Genomic DNA, 17,446 nt, shown 5'->3' with positions numbered 1-17,446 from the left:
AGAGACGCCAAATTCCGCAGAGTAAAATCCTATCAGCAGGAAAGGAAAGCTAAGCAACTGGTTTCCTCAGAGTTATGCCGTCACCAGTTCAAAGGTTGTGAATCGCGAAACAAATATGTATGCGGTATGTAGGTTTCGCGGGTTCAACGAGAACAAGTGACTCCGGGCCTTCGTTCATTTATTATCGAATGTAATATTCGACGGTATTTATTGGTTCAAAGTATCTCGAGATTGCATATTTCGGAATGATATATATGATTTGCCGCACAACTAAACATGCACACTCTAGACAGATCGGAGAATCCGGTTAGCCCACTGAAACATGACTATGACTATCTTGGTCACTGAAGCTTGAAGGCTTCGGAAACGTAAACAAAACAATGCGAAGCAGATTGTTATGCTGAATTTTCTTGTCTGCCGGACTGTTCACTTTTCGTTATTGTCGCCGACTCCAAATGACCTGTACGGATTGTCAAAGGAGTGTATTCGATGCGCTGAGAAATTTCCGTATCAATCGCGATTTTTGTGACGTTCAAGTCGTCACGGAAAGCATATCGTACAGCGCTCACAGAGTTATGTTGGCTGCATCCAGCGATTACTTTCGTGCCATGCTTTCGAGTGGTATGCTCGAAGATTGTCAGTCTACCGTTACGCTCACCGGAGTGTCCCCGCATGTGTTTTCTTTGATACTGGATTACATGTACGGCTTTGATATAGAACTCGAAAGCGACAACGTTGAAGACATCATTGTCGCTGCAGACATGTTTGGAATTGCTGGATTAGTCGAAGTGTGCCAGCTGCACATGATTGAAGATCTTTGTGTGGAGAACTGTATCGGTCTGTATTGCTTTGCGAATCGGCACTCGTTTTTAAAGCTGCGAAAATCAGCCTGGACTTTTGTAATGAAGAATTTCTATCTCGTCATAAAAGAAAAGGAGTTTGTACACATTACTTTCGAAGACCTGATAAGATTCGTAGCAAGCGAGGAAATCTGTATAAAAGCGGAGGCAGATGTGCTCTTCTGTATCATTGCATGGATATTGCACGATGTACGCGCGAGAAGGTCTAAATGCGCGCCGTTGATCGCTCGCGTACGTTACAAGCTCGTTTCTGAGGAAGAAATTAGGTGCCTTTTGCGTCCGGTTCGGGACTTCCTTCTCAATTATGGAGTGACCTTATTGATGCGCAATGCTCCCGAAAGTCATCAAAGTAAAGCTGGTACACCGAGGTTATCCGCTAGAAAGAGCTTCTACATGATAGGTGGGCGAATCATGGAGAGACCCTTAGGGGGATCGGAATTTGATGCTGTTTCGTACATAGATAGGTTTGACTCTTTCAGCAAACGATGGGACCGATATCCATTGTCGTTGCATAACGCAAGGTGCTGCCTGGCTGCTGTGCAAGTGGATAGAAAAATATACGCAATAGGTGGCGAAAGCGACTCTATGATATACGCCAGTATTGAATGCTATGATACATTTTCGAGAAGGTGGAATAGAGACACATTATCAATAGTCGTCCCGAGGTCATCTCTTCAAGCCGTAGTGAACGGGGACCGCATCTACGTTATAGGCGGTGATACGGGTTCAGGCGCTGCCAAATCGATAGAAATATTTCACACCAAGACTAATCAATGTCAACTCGCTACTTTCCAAATGCAAACCGAAAGGCACAGTTTCGGCGCTGCATGCCACGAGGATGTTCTTTACATGGCAGGTGGTATCGGATCATCAACGAGTGTGCTAAGTACAATGGAAAGCTACGACCTGCATAGGCACGATTGGTGGACAGCGAGAGACATGAATACGAGAAGGTCCAATTTCAGTCTCGTGAAAGTGGGATCAACGCTGTACGCTGTCGGTGGCCACAATGAAGACGACGGCACTCTGAAGTCAATGGAGCGATATGACACGTATAAGAATATCTGGATTCCTTGCGCGCAGATGGGTCAAGCCAGAGCCGGAGCGTATGTTTATGTCGTAGGCTTGGATATTGTTGTGGTGGGCGGTAAATGCTTGAGACATCGAACCTGGCAAACAGTGTCTAGTGCAGAAGTGTACGATGTCAACAAGGACTGTTGGACCAGGCTCTTCGAAATGGATGCCCAGCAGAGATGTGATGGAGCCGCTGTTGTTATTTAAGATAGCAGCTCGCAATCAAGCCAATCTCGCATTCCCCTTCGGACCAGAGATGGTCAGTGGTGAAGCATCCACTTATTCAGAGTACCATTACTCAAAGTACGTTTCCGCCCACTTTCGCTACTCGAGTGTTCACATTTTTAGACTACTTTCACTTTTACCCAAACAGTTTCTTAGGCAAAACCATTTTACGATACCTTTTACGCATTGGCGTTCCTTTTCTGTAGGGTTGCTATATTTTGGAATCCAGTGTTGGGATGAGTCAAGTCATGACTTGACTCGAGTCACCTTTTTTGTATGACTTGACTTGACTCAAGTCACTTTGTTAAAATGACTTGACTTGACTCGGCGTATCAGAAATGCGGATTGACTCGTGACTCGAAGCAAAATTCACGAGTCAATTTCAAGTCATCAAGTAGGCCTAATCGATGTCCATAAAAATCACTGTATCTTGCAATCGGATTGTTCGCGAAACGCTGGTGTAACCCGTGGGAGCGACCAATCATTCAATGATCGTGCGTTTTACCGAGCGTCTATTGTTCTCTCACAAATAAATTGACCGCTTACGAAGTGATCAAAGCTTACAGCTTACGCTGTCGTAAACTAGTATAGTAAAGTATTTTAATAGAAAAATGTCTATTACTGTTCTCTGTACCTGAACCAAACCTCTATTGAAATTAAATTCGAAGATAGTTTATATAAATTCGAAGATAGTTTATATAGTCCTCGACCATTGGCGCAGGCTCGAAATGTATCATATCCATTTGTAAATGGGTAATGTATTGCATCTTATCAATTCGTTTCTGTATTCTCTATATTGGCTGGTAACTATAAACTGAGGCTATGCCATTATAATTGCGTAGTTTAGCATTTCTACGTATATGTAAGCGACACAGCGCCGTCTTACGTGTTTATTTAACTTCATATTCGTTCATCGGTTCAAAATCAATGACCAGTTAATCTGTATTTCAGACAGCTAGCAAAATGCAATGGCGTAGGCATTCGAAAAGGCGGCTTGACTTGAAATGTGACTTGACTTGACTCGAGTCACCTCCAAAAATCAAGTGACTTGACTCGACTCACCTTGGAAAATCGATTGACTTGACTTGACTCGAGTCAAAATGTGCAATGACTCGAAGGTAGTGACTTGATCCCAACACTGTTGGAATCCGGAAAGGAGGACAGTATTTACAAATCACAAAAGTCAGTTTGCCGGACTGGAAAACTGCTGATTCTGAAATTTCTATCGGCAATCTTGGTGTTTGAGACTAAAAAATGGTCATATTTCCGGCACGACTCCCGGATCACCACTTTCTAACGATATGCTGTGGTGTTGACTAAAACAAATAAAAAAGGGGAATTTTTTCAGTCCTGCTCCCGAATGACTCGCTTGAACGCCTGAGTTACACATTTCGCATCATTTACAGTGCTTTTTGGTACAGCCTGTCCATTGCGCTGCCGGTCAAATCATAAAGGAGGGCATATTTAAGGCTTCCTCTGAGGGCATTTTTGATCTCCTGAAAAAGGAGTACCGGTAGTATATGACCCCTCACCCAAATCCACTTTTTGAAGCTAGTTACTTGAGCACTTTTCATACCGAAGCTAGTTACTTAAGCACTTTTCATGCCTTTCTTTTACCAGTACTACTTTTACTTCTGTACTGCTGGATGTCTTGAAAATCACTACTACCACCAATTGTGGTTAAGCAGAAATTCACAACCATACTTCTACTTGATTGTCAATTAACTTGTTCAACCATCTATGTCTCTAGACATGTTCTTCTGACAGTAATAATGACGAAGCCCCATCATTGGTCGTATCGGATTTATTTTCATATTCTAAAAGTGTAAAAAAAATCAGGGATGTACTGCATCACAACAGCAACGGAGAAGCAGACATGGACTGATCGATCAACCTCCACGCCGCACGCGGGTTCATCTCTTGCATATCGCGACATAACGCCCACACGTGATACACCTTCATCACTTGCTCCTGAAACACGTGAATTACGTTTACAAGCAATGTTCCCTTCAATTCCGAATCAAGTACTAGGTTTTGATTCTAGTATTTGCGTATCACACACCATGAAGTGATAATAGTATGGATGGATGGAGTACATTCCATGTGACCGCAAAGAAAATATCGCCGCTTCAACACCTATAGAGATAATTTAATCAACTGATTAAATTGCACTTTGATCAGGTCTTTGCAAAAATTTCATTTCCGCAAATGTGTGTAGCTTGGTACTGCATGTTTAGGATATCATGACAAAGCTGATCGAGGTTTCCAGGCTTGCATAAAAAACTGTAATTCTCGTTGATAAATATACCTCGAAGTGGAAAAGGAAATATTGTTCCACCCCACTACTCAAATCAGTTCCATATGAAACATTACTATTAATAGTTCGCATTTGAGTACTCGAATCATTGCGCCCAGCACGAGATCGTGCTATATACCGTAAAATTGAAAAAAAAATTGCACTCACAGCGTCTCCTTCCACGACTTCGCCTTTCGAGTTTTGAACATAAATTATTTGCTGCGTCTGGAAGCTGATTACGAGCACGGGTCCGTGCTCCACTTTCGTAGCCGCGGCAATATCGATATGATCCAGGTCGATTATACGAGATTGGTACGACATTCCCATCTGTTCTGCCTGCGTGATCGGCAGCATCAATTGAGTGTACGGCTGCATGAAATAAATCCAAAATTACACAAAAGTATCGGTGACTCGACACCGTTATATAAATACCGCTTCTGTGCACCAGTCCTTGACGATTTCCTTATTCTTTTGGCTCACCGCCTCGATAATATTTGGGATTATTTCCTTGCGACAGAGAGACAGGAAACGCTGAGCTGAGAACTCTGGGTCGATCTTCGAGATTTCTGTCATGACTTCGGAGACGTCTGTGCTTCCGAAGACTCCCCCTGCGTACTCCATGTTGTTGGGATCTTCGATATACCTTCATGCAACAAAACTCACCAGCCACTTGCCCGATTTTCTCAGTAAAAAACCTTGAAACTCGAATCATTGCATTGTCGCTTTCGTCGTACTTCATCCGTAAATCTGACAACCCTGTCCAGATTGGTCACATTGCTTTATCGAACGCAGTGCTCGGTTAGTTCAGTGTCATAAAGTACTTCTACAATGACTGAATCTGGATAGATTGCCTTCCACTCTAGTTCGTAATACTACTACTTCATTACTATTTGAGCAGTTATTTTAAACCATAGGCTCTTAAAACTCACGCAATCATATTCAAAGCCTGGCTTTACTTAGACCCACAAGGCATTGAAAGTATACGATGTGGCCTAGTAAAGAAAATATAGAATGTCGCCACAATTTATCGCCTTGCTACACATTCTGAATGGGTAACGTATAGCTATTAGCTGTTACTCTTCCGGTTCGTCCAAGAGTAGGCGTTACATTTGGATGTTCAACAGAGTGATGATGTTTGAAATCAAATTAAAATCAATTTTTTCAAGAGTCAAACGACCAGGGAAAACATTTTCAAAATTTCATTTTGCATGGCATCTTGAGCCAGACACCGCTCTTGCTGGAATAAGATATTCTGGCAACTCCAATAGATCCTCAGTAACAGCTACCTGGATCACCTCCAGACAAAACTTACTCTCCCCGACTTTGCTGTTTTTGAAATTCTCCCATTGCTGATTCCACACCGAGTCCTTATGCATGACGACGCCGGTCGACTCCTCGTCTGGTTGGATTTCTTCTGCGGTTGCATTCGTTTCTTGGTCGTTCCGCATCCGTAACACTCCTGACGAAGTGTCATAATGATGAAACAGTAAAGTAATAGGGTGGCATCAAATTTACCGGGAGGACGGTATAGAGATGACGGGGCTTCGCCCGTTCCCTTTGTCAGAGTATCGATTCCGGACGCGACTTTTTTGAAAGTTTCACTTTCCGATGCGGATTTTGCGGCGCCGCCGATTCCTTCTGAAAGTCGGCTTGCTTGTTTCACGAACTCTGTTTTTCCAATTTCCTCACTTGCCTGCCAAAATAATCTGGTACCTTACAATCGATTCAAAGTTTTATATGGGCTACCATACCATATCATTCTATATTGCTTTTCCATTGAGATATCGACAGCTGTGGTCAATGTTATAGCCATTCATCACAAGTAAAAGAGCAAGGTTCAGTAAGACGCATGAAGTATATAAGCCAGAGTCACAACTTATTAATTACTATCACTTATTAATTAATTGCTGGTGACTAACAAGACTCACTCATGAAAATGATGCGCGTCTATCCCAACGGCCAATCCAATCCTACTTTCACCGTGACAAAACGTAAAAAAATAGGACCAGGTAGTTTGTTTTAAAATTTGCTCTAGAATTAGCAGTAGAAGTTGACAACACCTAATATGACCAATTGACCACCTCTCGATATGGATCATTTATGCAGGGATCGCTGCAAAAACGTAGGAGAGGAGGCCAAGATGAGACACTTTTCTGATAATTCAATGCCACTCAAAGAGTAATGCCTTCTGAGGATTAATTTTGGTACCAATAGAAAGCCTGTGATCTGTACTATTTATGACTATGGCTTGAGTTATATTGAACAACATGCTTATGGATTTCTTGGCCTTCAAAAATCCTTGCTCAATGTCTCAACTTACCCCCAGGTGAGGGTAAGATGAGACACACTGTGTTCAAGATGAGAAACCAAGCAATTCTTGCTCATTACACCACCAATTCATCCCAAATGATGAATCAACTAGCAACATCATGAATAAAATATAATAATCTTGAAATAATTCACTTTTAAAAAGAATTTGTACATAATATGTGAATTTAAATGACATCGAAAACCAATTGTTCACGGGATCCAGCAACAATAAGAGTTTTGTTATTATTTTGTCTTCTAATGTCACATCTTGTCAACTACTAGATAACCAATACAATTTGTGTGCCTTCACCAGTAAATTTTTAATCTTCTGAGGCCTTCAATAGAAAAGCCCTCCGATAACTATGTCCAACTTACCCCCATGGTTTTGTCTCATCTTACCCCCACACCTTAATTATCAAACAAAATTGAATAAAAAAATTTCTGTCTGTTACTATTCAGAGGTAAGTGCATGATTACATTGCTAACATTGCACTCAACCAGCTCCAGTTATGTTGTTTTATAATATGAAGTACTATGATAGGTATGCGCGTATGCCCTTACAAACATGAATTCACATAACTGACATAGACTATGAAAATATAGTTTTCGCCAATTTTCCTCAAGTCTGTTGCCTCAAATCTGTTTGCCTTGTTAATATGGTACGACTATAGAATGACAATATGGGAACAACATAGTTGAAGGAATCTGTCCATCAGAAACTTTTTTGGTGAAACATCATGAATAAAATATAATAATCTTGAAATAATTCACTTTTAAAAAGAATTTGTACATAATATGTGAATTTAAATGACATCGAAAACCAATTGTTCACGGGATCCAGCAACAATAAGAGTTTTGTTATTATTTTGTCTTCTAATGTCACATCTTGTCAACTACTAGATAACCAATACAATTTGTGTGCCTTCACCAGTAAATTTTTAATCTTCTGAGGCCTTCAATAGAAAAGCCCTCCGATAACTATGTCCAACTTACCCCCATGGTTTTGTCTCATCTTACCCCCACACCTTAATTATCAAACAAAATTGAATAAAAAAATTTCTGTCTGTTACTATTCAGAGGTAAGTGCATGATTACATTGCTAACATTGCACTCAACCAGCTCCAGTTATGTTGTTTTATAATATGAAGTACTATGATAGGTATGCGCGTATGCCCTTACAAACATGAATTCACATAACTGACATAGACTATGAAAATATAGTTTTCGCCAATTTTCCTCAAGTCTGTTGCCTCAAATCTGTTTGCCTTGTTAATATGGTACGACTATAGAATGACAATATGGGAACAACATAGTTGAAGGAATCTGTCCATCAGAAACTTTTTTTGGTGAAAAAATTGCATGTCTCATCTTGCCCCGTGTCTCATCTTGGCCTCCTCTCCCCCTACTGTGTCTAATATGAGATGAGATAATCAAGTTGTTGGTACCAAAATCAGGATTCCATTTACAATGAAGTTGACAATATGGTAAGGTAGTATCTGTTTTGGTGACCATTGGTATAAAAAGAAATTAGTTCATCTACAATAGGCCTATATACTTAGCAAGATTGCTGAGCTCAACTACTTATCTATCAGATTTTGTCAAGTAGCAGTAGGCTAAGTAATGACAAGTACTAGGGTTGTAATCAAGTCACAAGGCTCCGAGTCACAAGTCAATCTCACTTTAATAGTTTGGACTTGAGTCAAGTCGACTCATTTCCAATTCACCACCGAGTCAAGTCTGAGTCCCAAGTCAACAAGCAGAGGGTTGAGTACGAGTCATGGTATTATGACTCGAGTCCAAGTTATTTCGTTGACTGCTCAGTTTCCAATTAAAGTCTAATACAACCCACTTTTTGTAACTCTGTTTGGTGATATCGAATGGTTCGCATTCATAATATAATAATTTTCCTCACTTTTAGCAGTTTCTGGTCGCATTTTGAAGTAACATTGCCAATAGACGAAATCCAAATAGCGTGGTTTTGGTTACTTTACTATTCTTCGAAAATACAATGGCCAATGAAATGTCGGTATTGGCCGTCTGAGTCTAGAGTCATATGACTTGGTTCGAGTCAATACATTAATTGACTCAAGTCGAGTCATTTCCGTATTTTGAGAAAACGACTTGAGTCAAGTCGAGTCATCAGAAAGTCCAGTCATTCACTCGAGTCAATACTCACTCACAATACATTCACTCGAGTCAATTCCATACAGCAAGATCTTAGGTTTCCTACAATGAATTAATGTGGTAAGGAAAAAGGAAGTTACCTCTGAAACTTTTGATTTTATTTTTCCTATCGTTTCCTTCAGGGCATCCGTACCCTGCCCGGTTTCTTTGCTAATTTCCTCAAATTTTTGTCGAGCGCTTTTCAATGCTTCCGAATTTTCTAAATCTTGCGCTTCCTTCCGAAATTTTTTGATGTTTTCTCTCAAATCGGCGTCTTTATTATATTCTTGCTTGATGTTTTCAAGGAAACTCTCGATAAAGCTTTTCTTTGGAGCATTCAAGTGCACCGCAGATACCTTCCAATGACAACAACGTTAGATTCAAATATCCCCAGAAAGAAACACGTAACATACAGAAAGAGTCCTCGTCACTGGTTGTAAAACCTTCCGTGAATTGACTTTGGTGTCAGCCACGCAAGCTGTCAGAGCTGGGATCGCGCAGCGTTGGGCACCAGCACGAGCAGCTCCCCACATTATTATAAATAACGATTATTACTATGTAATAGGGCAATATCTGCAACTGCAAGTCACCAAACAAATACCACTGTAAATTTTAATGACGGCCGCCTTTGCTCATCTAAATCAGCACCTGGTAGGCCTATAGCAGGAGGCAAACTGTCAGCAACTGAATCTACTCAAAAGCGATACCCAACACAAGGCACTACGATGTAAATGTTAACAGATTGCCAACTAATCATAATCCAGACTGGAATCAGTGGTCGTTTTCGTCAATAAGTTAAGCGTGACAGAAGGGTTTCTTCCATAGAATAATTAATTGAATGAAAAGTTGCGTGTGACGTTTGCCACCAATTCCACTCTGGATCATAATGGAGGCATATGCTGTAAACGACGAATTATTATGACATGAACACATTAGCAAAATAACGGCATGAGTATACAATAGATGATGCAATTGAGATATAATCAAGCACAGGATGGCTTCAACACAAAGAGAGATCAATCATCAGTGTCAGTTCACATTTCAGGCATAGATAATATCAATATAAACATGATTAATCTGATGAGTGGTGTGACTTTTGACAATGTCAAGGCATCAGAAATCACCGAATATATGACAATTGCCAACATACATGGTCCACATCATACAGCCACATTCTAATATGATACCAGCATTACCCCTAGCTTCTGCCAGAGAGTTAGTGCGACTATCAACTGTGACAAACGCACAAAAGACATTCAATTAACAGGATTGGATCAGCAATACGGTAAGATAGTAGGCCTACGACATAATCATAGACTTTCACTTTATGACCACTAAAGTAGCACTACCTGTGCCCGTTGTACAGTTGGTCTCTGTATTTCACACACTGAAATACGAGCTGTCACGGGAGGAAGATTCCCATCATGAGCAATTAATCGAGGAATATGCACCTTGATTCTAACCCAGGACTCTGGGAATCCCAGCAAGTAGCAACCTCGTCATGGACCCTTTGTTGGTTTTAAACAAGCTGGCATTGACCCATTACACACAGTCATTATCCCCAATCAATCTTGTCAAGTTGCAACCATCCTTCATTTGGAGGAGGCCGCAATGAGGGTGGAATGGTTGGCAGGGAGAGCAAGCCTTCAGGAATAACTTGTAGAAATGCAGTATTTTCAGGTTGTTCGGAATATGGAGTATCTATTGTAGCAGGCATGTTCTTTCGCTGTGAACTTCTATTCAATTTCAACCAGTTTTCCACACTGACCTCATTATTGTTAATAGAGTCTCTCTGTTTGAGAAATTCGTCCTGCTTGATCTCCGACTTCGTCCTTTCTATTTCCGCGTCTGTCATGTGTCTATATCGGCAAGCCTGCCCGAATGTGCAGCTTCCTTGTTGTAAGTAATATCTGCATACTCTGGGCTTTTTCAGTTGTTCCTCGAGTTTTTGTTGCTTGCTTTTGAACTTATCATACCACGAATCCCGCTGCTGTTGGTGAACGGAACTCGCTAGATGCTTCCTCCTGGCCGAGACATTGTCGAGAAAAGCGCGGTCACAATATTCACAGTAATATCTCTTACCCATGAAAATGATCGAAATCGGTATATTTACATTGAAGCAGGTGTACCAGAGACATGTGCATCGCACGCAACGCTTCAAAAAAAATCACATCTATCATTGCACGAAGGTCCTTCTAAAATGAAGAAGCGCGTAATTATCGATTAGCACATCAGTGCAGATCTTCATCCGATGTTTCTCCATAAATGTAATGTATATTTAAAAATGGCATAGGAAAGAATAGAATTTTGTCGAGGAGAAATTCTGCGCCCTAGGTTTATTTCAAATATTCATTCGTAGAAAAATCATTCTCTCGTGCTTTAACATAACCATAGTCATTCATCGCCGATAAATCTCGCCTTCTGTGACATGTCAACCCATTTTTTGTCGCTTGCTTTTTTCTATACTGTCTTCCTTTACTTTTCATTCAGTGTGCATGCCTCCTCTTCACATCGCCTATGCCAAGGTGGGTGTCTGATTCCAAAGACTACTCCAAGTCGTTTCGACATCTTCCTATCTTTTCACTGTATCGCAATTTTGTAGTGTATTGAACTGATAAAAATTGCTTATGGATGACAGTATGGAACGAAATTTCGGTGTGGAATAGGGAAATGTGAAAGTATGGTATGATACTGCCATAATTTAGCAGTTTTGCTTGAACAATGACAAATAAATCCAACTTTCTATTTTTAAAATCGATCGCATTCCTTTTCGAGCAGTGGTTCCCAACCTGGGGCGCGCACCCCCTTGGGGGGGGGCGGAGGCTCTCAGGGGGTGCGAGAAATTGACAAAGTATGTATGAATTGTGACTATAAACATGTGTTTCACAACCATCCCGAGAAGACGATTGTTGAAGATGAAACTTATTTCGTATTCAAGGAAGCTTGCCAAATTCAAAATCCAGCAGTCGCGCTAGACCAGGGGTTCTCAACCTGGGGGGCGCGGGAGGCTCTCGGGGGGGGGGGGGGGGCGCGAGAAATTTTTGTCAATGTCTGTATAAATTGTGACTAAACGTGTGTTTCACAACCATTCTGAAGAGACGATTATTGAAGATTAAACTTAATTCGTATTCCAGAAAGCTTGCTAAACTCAAACTCCAGCAGTCGCGCTCAACGGAGTATAGGCTGACTTCAACTTCATTTGATCTCTGACTTGACTCGAGTCAGACTCGAGTCACTTTTTCGTATGACTTGACTTGACTCGATTCACTTTGTTAAAATTACTTGACTTGACTTGAATCGGCGTATCAGAAATGTGGATTGACTCGTGACTCGGAGCAAAATTCACGAGTCAATTTCAAGTCATCAAGTAATCGGTGTCGATAAAAATCCCTGTATCTTACATATGTTCGGATTGTTCGCGCAACGCTTGTGTAACCCGTGAGAGCGACCAATCATTCGTGCGTTTTAATGAACCTTCCTTTTTCTCTCACAAATATATTGATCGCAAACGAAGTGATCGAAGCTGACACCATACGTTCAGTGTGCGCTAGGTAGCTGTTGTTGATAGCTGACGAACTACAATGCCTAAGACAGAATTAGATGCAATATAGGTTGCCCGGTTTCGTCCTCAATTTGGCTATAAATCAATACAATTTAATTCATGTCCAAAACTGATCAAATTTAGCATGGCAGGACAGAACGATGCCGTGCTCTCTTTAGTCACTACCAGCATCAGGATTAGTCTCAGTGCAGCCTACCTTGAAATTAATTGATGTCCTTTTCAATGTTTTTTTGTTATTTTCAAACAAGTTTGGGGAAGTTTGTCAGCAATGTAAAAGACTAAACAACTGGAATGCGGATTCAAAATTGGCGTAAGATATACCTTATGTATACAATCAGATCAGGGGTGGGCATCCCGTACGGGCACATGCGGCCGTAGAAGGGAATTTGTGCGGCCGTCGACGCCTAATTCAATTAGTAGGCCTATGTGTTGGCAGCCGTAGACATGCAAATTGCAATTACGAATTCACTCCCGAATTTTCGAGAGATTTTATTTAATCTTGAAATTTTCTTCGCGCTCCGCTCAATTCAACAAGACTTCATTTTTCGATTTTAATGCAGTAGCGCCCATCCTAATTGGAGCAGGAATGGGAATCCTCAAGAAATAACAATTCATTCGCGGCTCTGAAAAATGTTCGCGCTCCGCGCGACATTATGCACTGCCAGCAACTATTCACAACATTGCCACTCGCGATTTCGGTGCTAACAATAGGCCGGTGTGAAAAGTAGCATCGTCCGGAGTTCACCGGGAATGGATATGGACAGATTAACATAGGTATTTTGCGTCCAGTTAGTTCATTACGCCTAAGCCCTGGAATGCGGCCCTGATTAGCAAAAAGGTTGCCCACCACTGTATTAGATGATATGCTCTTTTTGTCATGACGATAAGTACAGGCGGGTGTCAGGGGGGCGCAAATTTTTTAATCATCACCAAGGGGGGCGCATGTCCAAAAAGGTTGGGAACCGCTGTTTTAGAGAATCATTCACGGTCAAGACGTTGTTCACATCTCAAATTGCTACTCAAATTCACCTACATTGATCGAGATATTTTTCAAGACGATTGATAAGTTATACGCAACGAGCGTATGAGAAGTGGTCTACAACAGTGGTTCTCAACCTTTTTCACCTCGCGGACCGGTAAAATTTCAAAAAATGTCATGCGGACCGGTGAACTTTCGAAAATTGAAATGAAGCCAAAATACAAATATGCAACCATTTTTTGCAATTATATGGTGCTAGAGAGTGACTTTTAGAAGGTTTCGATCGTAATAAATTATTATCGTCATGAGTGTGCTGAGTCGAGGTATATTTGCCTTGTCCTGATAAACGTGCTACCGCCGAGAGTCGTTTACAGTCTTTCGCGGCGAAGTTCGTTGGTTTAACCGACCACGCCAACTCGAATAATATTCTTCTCTTTGACAATATAGAGAGAAGGCGCGTTTCGGAATCGAACCAAGCACCTTGTCGTGCTACCTTGCTCATTGCTCACTATCACCAGACGCAGGCTACTATGGCAACTACGAATAAAATGCGCTGCACTAAGACACCTTACAGCAGCTATACCGGCCATCCGCAAATCCGGGCCGAAAGGCACTTCGTCCGCCCACCCCAAAAAACGTTGGTCTTCGGCCACCCCAGGGCGATGAGCCAGACTTCCGGAGGCTTCGCCCCCAGACCCCACAGTTGGGTGGCTGTTTTTACATGTACTTGTGAGCACATTCCTTCTACTCAGTGTAAGCAGAGAGTCTGTGTCAGGGGTGGCCAACCTTATTGCATTGCGACTGCTCATGTAGCCTACGGCCGCATTCCAGGGCGTAGTCATAATAAACTGGCTGGACGCCATATACCCATGGTAAACTGTCTACGTGTATTTCCGGTACACTCAGTACTAATCTCTTTAATGACATAGGCTTACTCTACGCACAGAAATGCCGAGTGGTCAGTGGTCATGCCATGGGATTGTCGACAGTCGCGCGAAGCGTGAAATTTTTTTCAGATTCTCTGATGAATTTCGTCCTTAATATTAGTAGTTTTATATATTACTGATCAAACATTTATCCTTTCTCAACACATGTGATCTGATTCACCGGTAGCGTTGATGGAGGGGGTGTTTTCGAAAATTTAGGGCAAGTTATAAATGATGATGCATCCTCGGCTGAGCCAATTGTTATTAGTAGGGCTGGGCCCAATGATTCGAGTATTCGAATCTGAATCGAGTACTAATTTCAATGATTCGAGTCGAGTAGTAAAAGACGATTCTTTCGAATACTGGAATGATACGCCTCTCACCAATGAAAGTCTGTTAATCAACGAGAATTATGGTTTCGATACTAATCGTCACTGTTGAAGCCTTGGAACATTAATTGGCGGTACCGTAGCATACGAAACATATAGTACAAAGCTACCAAGATTGCTGGACATATTGCACATTTCCGAAGTCATGATTATCCCGCAACATTGTCACCAAGTGGAATGAAATGGATATGGTCGAAAAAATACCAAAGTATATCTTTTATGAGATGGATAACCGGCCTTATATTCTTTGGGGTGGCATAAATGGTACATATTTGAACTGTGACTTAATATATTCCGTTATGACGTCATAATAAGTGATACTCGATAACTCGACTCGACTCGAAGCATATTACGTGATTCAGAATCGAATCACTCAGATACTCGATTTTGCCCAGCCCTAGTTATTAGTCACTTTGTTACATGCTGTTATTTTTTTACCTCCCATCAGGATTGTCAGTATAGGGAGGAGCACACAATTCCGAGCTGGTATTTCTATATGAGGCGCATCATTTTCCTCTGCTGTTCGCCTCTGTACTGTAGGGATCTGATTGCAAAGGACGCTACTAGGACGCCAATAGCGAAAATTTTCGCTCATTCATAACTGAATCGGTTTTCTCGCTGGTGAGTTTTCGGTACACATTTCTGAGTCCCGTGTTAGCTAAAACTTCATTATGTGCTATTACGCCGTGGCGCGGTAATGGCTGACTCCGAAATGACTATTTCTATAAATCACAGAGAAGGTCACCTAATAAGCAAGACATTTAGTGACGGTGAATCGCGCAAAGTGCGAAAAGAAATTGAAAAATGTTGGAAAAGGTTTTTTAAAAAATACGCCATGATATATGTTCAGTTGCAAAATAATTTTGGGCCCCTTTTAAGTTCGGCCCTCTCCAATTGGGCGGTTTGGGATGGTCCTGCACAAAACGAATGAATCGAAAACGAATGATCGCGATGAGCGATAGCGATGAGTCAGCTCGTATCTGTTTTGTACTTGTCGCTCGCATGTCGTTAAAAGACATGTCTTGAACTTCAAGTCAAATCGAACATGTTTCTATCCCCAATCTTACCACACGAAGTTCTGAATAAGTTTAGAATTTGTAGTTTTATTTATGTTACCAATGGACAAGCCTTCAACATTGCATCTTGAAATTAAGGTATCAAATTGCAATATGTCTGGCGGACCGGCGGGAATGTTGTCGCGGACCGGCGGTTGAGAACAACTATGGTCTACTCTACAATATTATCATAGTCTTTATAAAGGCTATGATATTGTTAAAGATAGAATTATTCTAATCGGTATATTACTGAAACGAAGAGTAATCGACCGCTGTCGCAGTGCAGAGTAAAAAATATCGCTTATCGTATTTCACACCGCAAACTCATCGTGAATAGTCTTAACCGCGTGGGATAAGCGTGCCCGATAAATATCAAAGACACCACTACATCAGTTCTACCAGTAAATCTGGACTGGACACGTAGCGTATAGGCCTATATAAAATAAAATAAATGCGAGAATACGATCGCCCAAATTCACTCAGTAACTTTGAAGATTTTTGGCGCTTTGCGTGCGGCAACAAAATAAATGCACAGATAATGGTAATCATAATCATACTGGCTCGCGAATCTCGTAATACAGGGCTTATAGTTCGTTATGGAAAGGGGCTGTGTCGGTGAAAGTGACAAAATTACCTGTAGAATTTTGGGAGGTGATATAGGGCCAAAGACAAAGAGCAGTTACGACCCTACTTAAAACACTTGCAGTCCCCCGAAACTCATCCAACGTTTGCGCCCCTCAATTTCTTTTCTGTACCCACACATTTAACAATCAATCTAACATGAAGCATCATTTAGGGAAGCGTATCTTTGAACACCATCACAATATTTTAGATTTGAAATAAATCCTCAGTAAAATTATTCGAAATTATTATGTTACTAAATCCTTGCAGCAAAGATTGCGCTGCTATGACGTAGATGTTCATGATCAAACTCGCCAACGTCTTGCAATGCTGCGATGGCCGAGTGGTTAAGGCGTTGGACTCGAAATCCAATGGGATATTCCCGCGCAGGTTCGAATCCTGCTTGCAGCGACTGGTCTTGTTATTGGATCTAACTGGATTAACAGAATGTTTTAATTTTTTTTTTTAATAAAATGAATAGTGATTTTCTACATTTTAAAATAAGTAGGCCTAGTAGTTTCATCACTCTTACATCACTGCAGAGTGCAGGGGAATATCTTGATCCTTAAATGCGCGGTAACAGAATACAGATTCACGAATTGCACCCATTGCAATTGAGCGTGTATTTATGGCTTTGTATCTATGTTGAGTATTAACAGTGACTGCTTCAACCACCTCCGGCTGTCCTATACCTGTCAGTTCTTTCCTTCTGTTAATATTCAGTATCATTGGCGTAGCAAAGGAGCGAAAGGGGCCACGCCCCCACATTTTTCGTGCATTTTCGTAGATCAATATCAAGTAGAGTATTTATTGGCAGATGAATTCACCCTAAAATATTTTCTTCGTGCTGCGCCACACTACATCTTCCGAATATAAAGAATTTAAAGATACCCATGGTTTCCATAATTAAATTTTATTCTATAGGGGTAAGCAGTATTCATGTTGGGTACTATTAGGTACCCGCCACTTCTGTGCCAGGGCATACG

At 41.3% G+C, this 17,446-nt stretch overlaps 3 protein-coding genes and 1 non-coding gene across 4 annotated transcripts; 2 read left to right on the top strand and 2 right to left on the bottom strand.

Annotated features, from left to right (window-relative positions):
* Positions 1-361: 361 nt before the first annotated feature.
* Positions 362-2,729, top strand: LOC145448530 (actin-binding protein IPP-like). Its single transcript, XM_080326938.1, has one exon. It carries the CDS (start codon positions 456-458, stop codon positions 2,139-2,141), a length of 1,686 nt encoding a protein of 561 aa, XP_080183064.1. The 5' UTR covers positions 362-455; the 3' UTR covers positions 2,142-2,729.
* Positions 2,730-3,945: 1,216 nt separating this feature from the next.
* On the bottom strand, positions 3,946-9,474 carry LOC145448532 (mitochondrial import inner membrane translocase subunit TIM44-like). Its single transcript, XM_080326940.1, has 8 exons — positions 9,342-9,474; positions 9,030-9,284; positions 5,971-6,148; positions 5,768-5,914; positions 5,119-5,211; positions 4,888-5,063; positions 4,624-4,824; positions 3,946-4,130 (listed from the first exon to the last, which is right to left on the bottom strand). The coding sequence occupies exons 1-8, from the start codon at positions 9,459-9,461 to the stop codon at positions 4,011-4,013; spliced, it is 1,290 nt and encodes a 429-aa protein (XP_080183066.1). The 5' UTR covers positions 9,462-9,474; the 3' UTR covers positions 3,946-4,010.
* A 33-nt stretch (positions 9,475-9,507) lies between these two features.
* LOC145448538 (zinc finger matrin-type protein 5-like) lies at positions 9,508-11,881 on the bottom strand. Its single transcript, XM_080326947.1, has one exon. The coding sequence runs from the start codon at positions 11,012-11,014 to the stop codon at positions 10,484-10,486; it is 531 nt and encodes a 176-aa protein (XP_080183073.1). The 5' UTR covers positions 11,015-11,881; the 3' UTR covers positions 9,508-10,483.
* Positions 11,882-16,789: 4,908 nt separating this feature from the next.
* On the top strand, positions 16,790-16,871 carry Trnas-cga (transfer RNA serine (anticodon CGA)). The gene has a single exon. It is a non-coding gene; the product is annotated as a tRNA-Ser (tRNA).
* Positions 16,872-17,446: the final 575 nt, after the last annotated feature.

Source organism: Botryllus schlosseri, chromosome 10 (assembly GCF_051294905.1).
Source record: "Botryllus schlosseri isolate E-star chromosome 10, Bs_hap1, whole genome shotgun sequence".
NCBI classification, from domain to species: Eukaryota; Metazoa; Chordata; class Ascidiacea; order Stolidobranchia; family Styelidae; genus Botryllus; species Botryllus schlosseri.
The sequence above is the reverse complement of the archived record's forward strand: the minus strand, read 5'-3'. Positions and strand labels throughout refer to the sequence as shown.

Bases quoted from the DNA above. Each gene is read 5' to 3' on its own strand.
- LOC145448530 (XM_080326938.1), top strand. From the start codon at position 456: ATGACCTGTACGGATTGTCAAAGGAGTGTATTCGATGCGCTGAGAAAT.
- LOC145448532 (XM_080326940.1), bottom strand. From the start codon at position 9,461: ATGTGGGGAGCTGCTCGTGCTGGTGCCCAACGCTGCGCGATCCCAGCT. The intron at 5,915-5,970 runs GTAAATTTGATG...ACACTTCGTCAG, and splicing joins ATCTCTATACCGTCCTCCCG to GAGTGTTACGGATGCGGAAC. The intron at 4,825-4,887 runs GTATTTATATAA...TATTTCATGCAG, and splicing joins AGGACTGGTGCACAGAAGCG to CCGTACACTCAATTGATGCT.
- LOC145448538 (XM_080326947.1), bottom strand. From the start codon at position 11,014: ATGGGTAAGAGATATTACTGTGAATATTGTGACCGCGCTTTTCTCGAC.